Below are 12,520 nucleotides of genomic sequence, written 5' to 3'. Positions count from 1 at the left end.
CTACTCTAATCAATTTTTATTACCAACAGGGCTCATTCTTTTTCTAGGTGATTTTGCGTGATACGAAGCATCTTGACAAGTCTTTCATTTACTCCTTACTCCGACCCTGGCTTGGAGAAGGTCTCATCACTGGCACAGGTATGACATCAAAGATACCGCGAGAACAATGTTAGAAAACCAGAGAATCGTGACATGTAATAGTAATATACGTTACAAGAGTGGTATGTTGACGTTTTCATGTTCGAGAAAAAGATTGAAAAAGCGAAACGTAGTTGAGCTTTTTTAATTTCCGAGAACATGAAAACAAACATACCGCTCGTGTATCGTACATTATTTTGTGCGAAGATCGTTTATTACATACCTGAAAGACGAATTTCTAATTAGTTGTAATGAAATCTCCATCTTGGTTTCTGTTTAATGACGGCAATTTTAGAAAACAAAAATATCTATACTCCAGTAGGCCGTGATATACGTCTGTCTCCCCCCCCCCCAGTCTATAAATGCGAACTTAAAACAAACGGTAAGGTTATGTAATGATTTATTTTTCATTTTAATATTTTAACAATATTATTTATATAACATATTGCAGTAATAACATCCGCATCTGGAATCTCGTTGATTTTTTCACGGCTTCCTTAATGTTACTTGTATCAGGAATGCAATAAGTTTCGTGGAGTAGTAGACTTTACTTAATTTTTGCAAATATTTAAAAACAATAATTAACATTGAAATTTAGGTGAAATTGTAGTGGTAAGTTTCAAATTTATAATTATTACTATGTTCAACGTTTCTAAAAATAATATGTTAAAAGCCTAAAGCAGTAAAATGAATGTCGCGCTTAAGTGGTAAGAAGAGGGAAATTGTTATGTGTGTTACGTTGGGAATACTGAATGTGGTATTTCACACTTACCGCGTATTGGTTCTGTGCAGAAAACAAGCAAATACGCACGATCTCGCACAATAGTAATATACGTTACAAGAGCGGTATGTTGACGTTTTCATGTTCGAGGAAGAGATTGAAAAAGCGAAACGTAGTTGAGCTTTTTTAATTTCCGAGAACATGAAAACAAACATACCGCTCGTGTATCGTACATTATTTTGTGCGAAGATCGTTTATTACATACCTGAAATAATTTCTAATTAGTTGTAATGAAATCTCCATCTTGGTTTCTGTTTAATGACGGCAACTTTAGAAAACAAAAATATCTATACTCCAGCAGGCCGTGATATACGTCTGTCTTTTTTTCCCTCCCATCTATAAATGCGAACTTAAAACAAACGGTAAGGTTATGTAATGATTTATTTTTCATTTTAATATTTTAACAATATTATTTATATAACATATTGCAGTAATAACATCGGCGTCTGGAATCTCGTTGATTTTTTCACGGCTTCCTTAATGTTACTTGTATCAGGAATGCAATAAGTTTCGTGGAGTAGTAGACTTTACTTAATTTTTGCAAATATTTAAAAACAATAATTAACATTGCAATTTAGGTGAAATTGCAGTGGTAAGTTTCCAATTTATAATTATTACTATGTTAAACGTCTCTAAAAATAATATGTTAAAAGCCTAAAGCAGTAAAATGAATGTCGCGCTTAAGCGGTAAGAAGAGGGAAATTGTTATGTGTGTTACGTTGGGAATAGTGAATGTGGTATTTCACACTTACCGCGTATTGGTTCTGTGCGGAAAACAAGCAAATACGCACGATCTCGCACAAAAGATTTTTAAGGCAAGCAAGGCTCTGAAATGTACAGGACTTCTATATCGCACTTTTTAGAAAGAAACTACCGTCGACAGGGTATACAGTAGAACTTGGTTATAACGACATCCAAGGGACCTTGAAAATTATGTTGTTATAAACGAGTGTCGTAGTAACCGAGATTCATATTATCAGTCTAGTGAGGTGCCTTTTAGATTTATGTATTCACTTTTAAGCATACCATGAACACAATAAAATACATGTACCGTACAATTATAAATACAGTATTCTGTACTAAAACAGTTTGCTCGTTACTCACCAAACTTCTTTACTGAGGAGTGAAGTAATCAGTCATTTTACTCTGTTGTCTCCTACTTGCCCGATATACACTTTCTAAATTAAATTCTATGTTCATTATTTCAGTTGCAATTTTACTGCGCCTTCCCCTAGCTTCATAGAAATGTTCACAATTCTAATGGCTTCTAAAGTGTCACTCGCTTTTTTTAGTGGCCATACTGCGTTAAAAGCGTGCACTTAGTGAAAACTTCCTGTGGAAACTGACCGAATGCAGGTACCATTAATACCGCTTGAATTCGGGCAGGTTACAATGGGATGGGGAATCTGCCTGCATTCCAGAGGTCTATGATAGAAGGGAACAGTAAAGGATTTGCCAGATTTCAGCAAAATATTTCTTAAAATACTTTGATTCTTAGAAAATTGTATTCCAAACTGAGGTTGAAAATGATGTTATATGCGAGGTAGACGCATATACGTTTGTCGTATTAAGCAAGGTAGAAAAGCAAATGTCTTATGGGGAATTAGTTGGGACCACAGAATATTTGACGTTATAGGCGAGGTGTCGCACAAAACGAGGTCGCTATAACCAAGTTCTACTGTACTTTACACAAGGGGGGTAACTTTACACATTTCTAGAAAAAATGTTTAGAAGGCAGCACATTACAGACAATGTGTAGCAACTCCGTGGAACTGATTCTATGCGATAACAGCACATATGTGTAGTAGACTGTAGTGTGTGCTATTATTAAAGCTGTTATACATCATTTTTCTAGAAATGTGTAAAGTTACCCCCCTTGTGTAAAGTATACCCAGTCGACGGTAAGTCAAAATTTGCCACTTTTGTTTTTATTAGTCAAATGATTACTACTTCCAAGACACATTGATTGGCGAAGAAAGGAACCTACATGAATGTTTTCTCTGTGAAGAAAGCTCGAAGGAAATCTTTATAAATCGCAAGTAAGATGCATGTATTTTGATTCCATTAGTTATTGTTTTCTGAATTGTAACATTTCATTTAAAACTAATTTAAACTAAACATGACCTGGACAGTTGTTGTTTAGTTAACTGTTCGAAGACAAGTCTGAATCTCACTAATGATATCAAGAATGCACCACTTATGAGGCAACTAGGCCAGGAGATAATGGGTTAGGTGGTCAGTTCCGTTCCCCCTCCATTGCATACATCGTCAACTAGCTACATATTACACTAATCAGACTACAGATGCAAACAAATTTTCTTCCTCTGACACATATCGTCAAGTGAGATGTAGGCTACTGCCTGATAATAGATGTACATATCAGCCAGAACCTCAATCAGAGGATAACCTGTATAATAGCTGCTCATAAACTATTTGTGGGAGTTGGGGGCGGCAAATTTTAGCACTGTCTAGGGGCGGCACTGTACCTAAACCCGGCCCTGGGTATATGCGATATTTAACATCACAATAATTAAAACGCTTAATTTAAGAACAATGACTCACGTTCAGTCCGAAGAACTCATTACATAATTCGACACAATGTTGTAGATATCTAACCCTATTTCCTTATGATTCTCATTTATAATAATAATCCGTGACCGACCAGTCGGCTGCTGGCCTCACGCCCACATGCCGAACCAGAGGTGGACGATCATCCAACCAGAATGGAGGTATCGTGTGGTTAGCACGATGATCCCCCCAGCCGTTATAGCTGGCATTCGCAACCGGATTTCGCTACCTATCGTAGCTCCCCAAGTGCATCACGATGCTGGGTGGGCACCGGTCCCATACACTGGCCGAAATTTCATGAGAAAATTTCTTCCCCCATGAGGAATCGAACCAGCGCGCATTCCGTAACGCGAGTCCTAGGCGGGATGCCTTAGACCGCGACGCCACGGCGCGGGACTGATTCTCATTTATACCAAAGAAAATTAGGTTTCTTTACTATGGTAGAATTCCAGGTTTTCACTCCAGATCAGTGGTTCCAAAACTTTTTGAAGGTGCGACTCACTTTTGGGTAAGACTTTCTTATGCGATCCCACCCACCTCATTGCCGCACAAGGAGGCTACTTAACCATTATAAAAAATACAATTCCTTGCAACATCGAAAATAATGGTAATTTTACTCAAAACTATTGAATACTACTTAAAGAATGTCCAAAACAGAAGTAAATGACACTAAACATTAAATAAACTCATTTCTAGTACTTCAAACTACTGCCACCGTAACGTTGTGGTAATAGTTCAATACAGGTAAAGCGCGTCAGAGAACATTCATTCATTCATTCATTCATTCATTTTATTCCATAGATCTTACATGAGCAATGAAGCTTTAAGATGTGGAACAAGTCAACATTTTACAATATTACAATTACAATTTTTACAAATTTTTATAGTTTTACAATTTAATAATTTTCTACAATTTTTACAATTGTGTGCAATTTTTTTTTTTTTTTTTTTTTTTTTTTGGCGAGATGTAGTGAGATGAGATGAGGTCCGAGGATTCGCCAAAATATTACCCGGCATTTGCCTTTTGGTGGGGGAAACCTCGGAAAAACCCAACCAGGTAATCAAATCAAAGGGGCTGATGCCAAGGACTCGCCATAGACTCGCCATAGACCATCCGGCTTCAGTCCCACGGCTGGGGAAAACCTCGGAAGAAACCAAAGACCAAAGGGGGGATCCAACCCAAGCCCGAACGCAGCTCCGGATCAGCAGCCCAGCGAGTCTGCCGACTGAGCTACATCGATGGCTCTACTAAAAGTATACAATACATAGCCAATCAGATTATTAAATTTACAAACGCAAACGATCATTCATAAGTTGAGCTATATGTATAATACAAAACAAGTTAATTAAATTTAAGGCATAAACAATTCAACCAGTTGTGATATACAGAAATTGATAATACATATCATGCAAACTACTTCACAAACAATTTATCAGTAGAGCTATATAGATTACTATTCAATTTAAAGCATATACAATTCATCGGCCAAAACTATACAAATATATACAATACAAAGTAGCATACTTTCAGAGTTGCAAACTCGTATTTTCATCATTGTGGTATGTTCCTTGTAAAGTATACAAATCTGGCTTTCAGGTAGTAGCTCCCTGTAAAGCGGGTTTGAATAATTTCAAGGAAAAATTGTTCCGGAGCCGGGTATCGATCCCGGGACCCTTCACTTAGCGCGCTAACGCTCTACCGACTGAGCTACCTGAAAGCCAGATTTGTATAATGCATTCATTACTGGAGGTACGTTAACAGAAAGCCACAAATTAAGTCACACAGTATTGTGTGCACTCACAGTTGAGTTCTGGCGTCTTGTCAGCTCATTTGAGTTGTGTGGATATAAAAGGAAAAATTGTGACGGTGTCGTGTATAGTTCCTGGGGTAGCTCAGTCGGTAGAGCGTTCGCGCGCTAAGCGAAGGGTCCCGGGATCGATACCCGGCTCTGGAACAATTTTTCCTTGAAATTATTTCTTGTAAAGTGTTTGAAATATAACCAAATTGCATAACAATTCAACCTGAACACATCGGCATTGGCTTACTTTCAGGGGACAGGTGGCACTCTCACAGAAAGCTGTTCACACCCACCTTCCACTTCAAGATCTTGGACGTGTTCGTTGATGTCTTCGTCGAGAAGAGTGACATTTTGATTAAGAAGTTACAATTGAAAATGGGAGGCAAGGACTTCGACATATACCCCTTCATCACCAAATGTGCACTCGATATAATCTGTGGTAAGATTATGTACAAGATCTACCCTTAAGAAAAGGTGTAGCTTCAGCTCTTTATATTTTTCTGAAGAATAAAAATACACGAGTTTCTAGCTTCATCTTTAGGTGAACAAGATGTGTACGAAGGATTATCCTACTCATTGGGGGTCATTAAAATAGCTAAATCCATGTGACATATGTGGGTTTCAATATATGGTACTTCATCAGTATTGAAAAAGTCACATCACAAACTCCAATCACAACTACAGCAACATAGACACTGAAATGAAAATACTTTTTTTTTTCATTTCATTTCATTTATTATATTCCATAGATTTTACATGAGCAATGAAGCTTTAAGATGTGGAACAGATCAAAATTTTACAATATTAAAATTACAATTTTTACAATTATTTTACAATTTTTACAGTTTTACAATTTTGTAATTTTCTACAATTATTTACAATTTTCTACATTTTTTTACAATATTTTGGCAAGATGTAGTGAGATGAGATGAGGTCCGAAGATTCGCCAAAAGATTACCCGACATTTGCCTTTTGGTTGGGGAAAACCTCGGAAAAAACCCAACCAGGTAATCAGACCAAAGGGATGAAATGAAGTGAGGCCGAGGACTCGCCATAGATCATCCATCTTCAGTCCCACGGCTGGGGAAAACCTCGGAAGAAACCAATGAGACCAAAGGGGGATCCAACCCAAGCCAGAGCGCAGCTCCGAATCAGCAGCCCAGCGAGTCTGCCGACTGAGCTACATCGATGGCTCTACTAAAAATATACAGTGCATAGCCAATCAGATTATTAAATTTACAAACGCAAACGATCATTCATCAGTTGAGCTATATGTATAATACAAAACAAGTAAGTTAATTCAATTTAAGGCATAAACAATTCAATCAGTTGTGATATACAGAAATTGATAATACATATCATGAAAATTACTTCAAATTACGAACACAAACAATTCATCAATAGAGCTATACGTTTAGAGGAGAGTTGGGTAGTATCGGACATCGGGTAATATCGGACATTGCGTTTCTTTCATCTACCACCATATGGTAGTACCTGAATAACATGGTTACGTTTCTGTATGCGACATCATAGAAATGTAACCATGTCATTCAGGTACTACCATCTGGTGGTAGATGAAAGAAACGCACTGTCCGATATTACCCGATGTCTGATACTACCCAACTCTCCCCTATACCATACACAATACATCAGCCAAAACTATACAAACATATGCAATACAAAGTAAGCAGATTAATTCAATTTACAAGCATACTTTCATTAATCTATACAAATTTGTACAATTAACATCAAGTAGATTAATTCAATTTATATTCATAAACAATTCATCAGTTGAGCTATACAGACTACTATACAATTTATAGCATATACAATTCATCAATAAAATTGAGCTATACAGACTATTACTCTTCAAGGAACGACCACTCATATAAATTTAGGGAAAGAAGGCAGAGGACGAACACTGGAAAGTTTTCTTTTCTCAATTGTACTATCAGGGACTGGAATGCTTTACCTGCAGACTTACTAAAGGCTTTACCAACAACCAAAAATGTATTTAAAAATAGGCTTAAGGACTTTACTAATAGACGATAATTATACACAGTATTTAAAGAGTATAATTGATATTTTGTTATTGAAGTGTTCTATCAGTGAAGAATTATGTTGTGTCAGTGAAGTGTGTTGTGTCAGTGAAGTGTGTTGAGTAAGTGAAACGTGTTCCTGTCAGTGAAGCTTTATAGTTTATAGTGGCAGTGCAAAGTATTTTAACAGTGAAATGTTTTTGAAGTGTTAGTGAAATCAGGATAGAATCAGTGAAATGTGTCGTAGTTCCAGTGCAGTGAGTGAGTTGACAGCGAAATGAGTGTAGTGTTGAAAGGTACTTGTGCAGATATGAACATATCATACTCGTGGGTTTTAGTTCGAACATAGGTTTAAGGTACAAATTAGATTTACTTTAAATGTTATTTTAACCGATCGTGCTTCATTTAATTTAGGATGTTCCCTGTTGTTATTATTATTATTATTATTAATTATTGTTAGTATTAATTATTAGTATTAGTATTAATTGTATTTTTTATTAATTGTGTTTATTATTGTCTTTATTGAGTGTAATTAGTTACCTCTGCCACCGGGTATATACCCATTGCAGTGTGAATAAATACATACATACATACATACATACATACATACATACATACATACATACATACATACATACATACATACATACATACATACATACATACATACATACATACATACATACATACATACATACATTATTCAATTTACAGCATATACAATTCATCAGTAAAGCTATACAGACTACTATTAATTTTAAAGCATATACAATTCATCAGGCAAACTATACAAACATATACAATCATAGTAAACAAATTAATTCAATTTACAAACATATTTTCGTTAAGCTGTACAAAATTGTACAATTCATATGAAGTAGATACTACACATCCAGCCAAAAAAAAAAAAAAAATTGACACTCTAGAACAATATGAAATTAACAAACATAAAAAATCACACACCCAGCACATCCTGAACACTCAACTCAATTTCAGAACACACATCTTTTTCGACACAATCATGAACACACCCCACTACAACAGGAAAACAGAAGATAGCGCGGGACCTTCACTAGGCTTTAGACAATGAAGGATAACACTTCGAAACTAGTCAGCCAAGTAATTTCCCAAAAAGTTAACACAGTAAAAAGTCGTAAGTGTTAAAAGTATTTATAGGACAATGAAGGAAAAGTAACGGTGGAATCTTCACTGTACGGGTCAAATACAGTAGATCACAGCGACCCTGTCCTGCTTGCCGCGCGCATTTTCTCCCTGTTCGTCACTTGCCTCTCTACACACTTATGTAGTGATAGAGGTAGACGTATAATTTTGGACCAAATGAGATGACATTTTATACATAGGCCAGTTCAAAAAGGAAACAACTCAAAATTTAAAGTTCTAAGAAACCCCTTTTTAAAATTCCATGTTGCATTAAAAATCCAAGGATCTGTTAATGATGTTTATATAAAGTTTAAAATTAGAGTGATGTTAAATGAATTTTTCACAACAACATGAAACTTTAAAATGCAGTTTTCTCAAAACTGTAAATTTTTAGTTGTTTCCCTTTCGAACTGGCCCCGTCGATGTGTGTACAATAGTGGCAAAAAAAACCGGACCAACCCTTGTAGCTGATTTCAGAACCTTGTTTACTCCAGAGCACGATAGACTGGTAACTAAGACTTTCGTGGTTCGAATCCTGCCTGGGAAGGAAACTTTTTTTTGTTCCTTATTCAAATTTATTCCCAATACTTCTCGATTGCTGGTAAAATTCATGTTTTGGGAATAATAAGTTAATTAAGTAATAAAATATCGCTGCAGTCGAAAAATATTTGGAATAAATTTGAATAAGGAACAAAAGAAAGTTTCCTTCCCTGGCAGGATTCGAACCACGAAAGTCTTAGTTACCAGTCTATCGTGCTCTGGAGTGAACAAGGCTCTGAAATCAGCTACAAGGGTCGGTACGGTTTTTTTTTTGCCACTACTGTAAATTTCAACTTTTAATTTGGGTAACATAGCATACTGTACTTGGAAATTGTGCTCTAATGTGTGGATGGATTCCTTGGGATCTAAATGACAAATAGAACTTTTGCTTTCTATTAACAGAGACTGCAATGGGTATACAGATGAATGCTCAAGAGGAAACCCACTCCGAATACGTCAAGGCAGTTTATGAGTGAGTACTTTTTTTTTTTCGCAAGATGATCATTCCCCCCACACCAGCTATGACTCACTAACATACTTGTATACTTTCTGGTGAATGGTGATAATCAAGATTAACATCAAGGATGCATGGATAGACGTGGACTATTGTACAGTATTATCTATTTATTCCGTGTTTAAATCAGTAGCGGCCGGTGATCGAAATCCTCGGTGAGGCCAGATGCAACTAGTTTAAGTGCTTCCGATAGGAAATGTTTGTTTATGATATTAATTATTATTGTTATTATATTATTAATATCATTATTACTGTATTATCATTATTATTATTATTACTATTATTAGTCTATTCTTATTACTATCAAGAAAAATAATAATTTCACTCACCAAATAAGCTGTTATGCTCTGAGTTTCAGTGATTGTTTCAATGTGATGAAGCAACCCATATTGTGTTGAAATTCCCCTTTCTTTCTTTTCTTTTTATTTTTTTCCTTTGACAGCAACAAAAAAGGCCAAGAGAAGTTTATTTTGCCTCACATTACCACATAACCATTAATGTTGCCCATTCCAGGATGCAATAGAAACTCGCGTTTTAAGATTATCTGTCAGAAAAATTATCAGCGATGTCGTAGGTAGTCTCTCTCTTTATTTCAAACTTCGTTTATTTCAGTATTATTTCTTCTCGAAAAAGGACACTCTAACAATGAATTAACTTGTCCAGCATTATTTCTCTCATTTGTTTCTGTTTATATTTTCCCAAAATACATAACAACATTGGCCCAGATTCACTACTGTACTACGAAGTACAATAGTAGAACACCCTCGCTTATGTCATAAACTGAGACATAAGGGGAGAGAATCGAGTGGGTCTCTGCCTGCCAAAGAGCTGGAATTTTGTTATTTATGGCCTAGTTAGGAAAACAAGTCACCACTGCTATTCCCACCCCACTGTACCCTTGAGGCCGGCCCATGGATGGGAGGAGTGAAACCTGACCAGGCCAGACGAATTGTGCCTCAGCTACAACGTTTTAAGCGTAAACTCAAAGCCCGCGAAAGGACATGAAATGCATTAATCCAGACCCGGCACGAGCGATTATGGCCTCAGGAACAAATTTTACTGCAAAACAGGTCTATATACATCACAAGCCAGACCTGGCACGAGCGATCCCGGCCTCAGAAACAAATTTTACTGCAAAATAGTTCTATATACATCACAAAGTTTTCAAATGCTTCTACAGCGATATATGCTTCATTCAAATAACTAATACATTATATAGAAACACAAAATTTGATTTCAGTTAAGCCAAGTGACTGAGGCCCGGCCTCACTTGCCTCAGTCAATCAGCCGCCACTGGTTTAAATTAGGAACGTGTATTAAGAAAGTCGAATCATTCTGTAGCGGTGAAGTTTCTCTTCTTCAAACTATATTCAAAATGTCTGACACAGAATCAGCGAGCTGAGCATGCAACGCTTAGTGAGACCGTGGATGCACCCGAATCTGATCTTTTACTCGACATCAAAGGGAAAAAGATATGCAGAATGCCTCAATGTACTTCACAGCTTCACCAACAATGTAAGTAATGAAGACATCGGCTACTGTCCACCAGGGGCCTTTCCCACAAAGGTATGATGTTGTACATTACAAGTAAATTCTCTAGTAAGTAGCAAAAATACTAGAGTTTCTGTTCTACAAAGACTTTTCTACAGTAATACTTTACCACTCCATACTTACAAATTACCAATGAAGTTTCATGATTGTATTCCACAAAAGTATTCGAAACTTACTAGTGAATTGTCAAGTATTCTCTATCAATGAAAGGAAACTAATACATACAAGTACTAGAGTCGACGGAAATAGGGATATCTTATGCGAAATTTTACCGCTAGATGGCAGGAACGTTCCATGCGGCGCAAGATGTTGTAAGGCTATGTTATGTCATATGCTACAGTTGATTTCGTTTTCCCACTTGTTGGTTTTCTGTGCGTGTCAAAATTATATTTAAAATTATTTTGTATAACCTAGTATAATTTAATATAATTCAAATTTCTTACTTCACAATTTAATTTACAATAAATAATAACGTAAACCTGTATAATATTGAACGATTCCCCGAGATGGGTGGGGAAATCTGCAGTATGCAGAATATAGATACGAGTAAATTGAATGTTCATGAACCTAAACGAGAATTCTGAGAACGAGTTGCACGAATAAAAAAAAAAAGGAACTACCGGTATGTCGAAGGTGACTATTGCCATCTTTAATCATTGGCATTTAAGAACCGTACTCTAAAAACAGGATATGCAGCCACCAATGTGTCTTTTTATAAGGAAGGGACTATCGAGATTGAATTCCTTGTATTTTTTTTCTGTAGTTGCAGAAAAATCAAATGTAATTTTTAATAGGATGATATAATATGATCGCAGTAGTATCACGATTAGTCGTGCGTTTTGTAGGTTAAGGACATGCAGTTTTGAATACTATGTAGGATGATTTTGAAAATTTGAAGTAAAAAACGCGGTTTTAATAATTAGTCTACAGCACATTAAAACATTATTCACGAAATGGATTTCACTATGGATCGTTCTGGATAATAAACATCCCAGTTTATCGAGAGTTTACTGCAGGCGTAAACTTCGGAGACTCCTACAACTACTGCATATAATCTAAGCTAACATAGCTCGCTGTCGAGGTTGCATATGTTTTTATTAATTTTTCTTTTTCCTCTTCAAAAATGGAGCTGTAGTCAACAATTCCTTACTTGAAGTAGTTACTTTTATTTAATAGCTAGCACTTCCGAGGCGCAATTTAATTACTTATATTTTTTTAAGGTTTAAATATGTATTCAGAATATTTCGGGACCTCATTGAAGGCAAAAAGCTTTCCCTGGTGTTTACATATAGGAATATAACAAAAATTTGCCATTTTAGTTGTTTTTAAGAGTATTTAATATACTAATACACCACGTATATCCTCAATGTTTATATACGGGAAAACAAATGCACACGCAAAGCGCATCCCTCAAAGTACACATGCGCTA

The 12,520-nt window shown here is 36.1% G+C and overlaps 1 protein-coding gene and 1 long non-coding RNA gene across 2 annotated transcripts in view; one reads left to right on the top strand and one right to left on the bottom strand.

Moving 5' to 3' along the window:
* LOC138692681 (uncharacterized) overlaps positions 1 to 12,520 on the bottom strand; it is a 214,634-nt gene that overhangs the window by 180,533 nt on the left and 21,581 nt on the right. The gene's annotated exons all lie outside the window — the stretch shown is intronic.
* Positions 1 to 12,520, top strand: part of LOC138693359 (cytochrome P450 4C1-like) — a 41,298-nt gene that overhangs the window by 11,767 nt on the left and 17,011 nt on the right. The window contains exons 3-6 of the mRNA XM_069817277.1: positions 48 to 138; positions 5,540 to 5,725; positions 9,429 to 9,498; positions 10,929 to 11,106. Coding sequence (XP_069673378.1) covers positions 48 to 138; positions 5,540 to 5,725; positions 9,429 to 9,498; positions 10,929 to 11,106 — 525 coding nt within the window. The remainder of the gene's footprint in view (positions 1 to 47; positions 139 to 5,539; positions 5,726 to 9,428; positions 9,499 to 10,928; positions 11,107 to 12,520) is intronic.

This window comes from Periplaneta americana, chromosome 17, assembly GCF_040183065.1.
Source record: "Periplaneta americana isolate PAMFEO1 chromosome 17, P.americana_PAMFEO1_priV1, whole genome shotgun sequence".
NCBI lineage: Eukaryota > Metazoa > Arthropoda > Insecta > Blattodea > Blattidae > Periplaneta > Periplaneta americana.
Note: the sequence above shows the minus strand (reverse complement) of the source record. Positions and strands in the feature narration are given on the sequence as shown.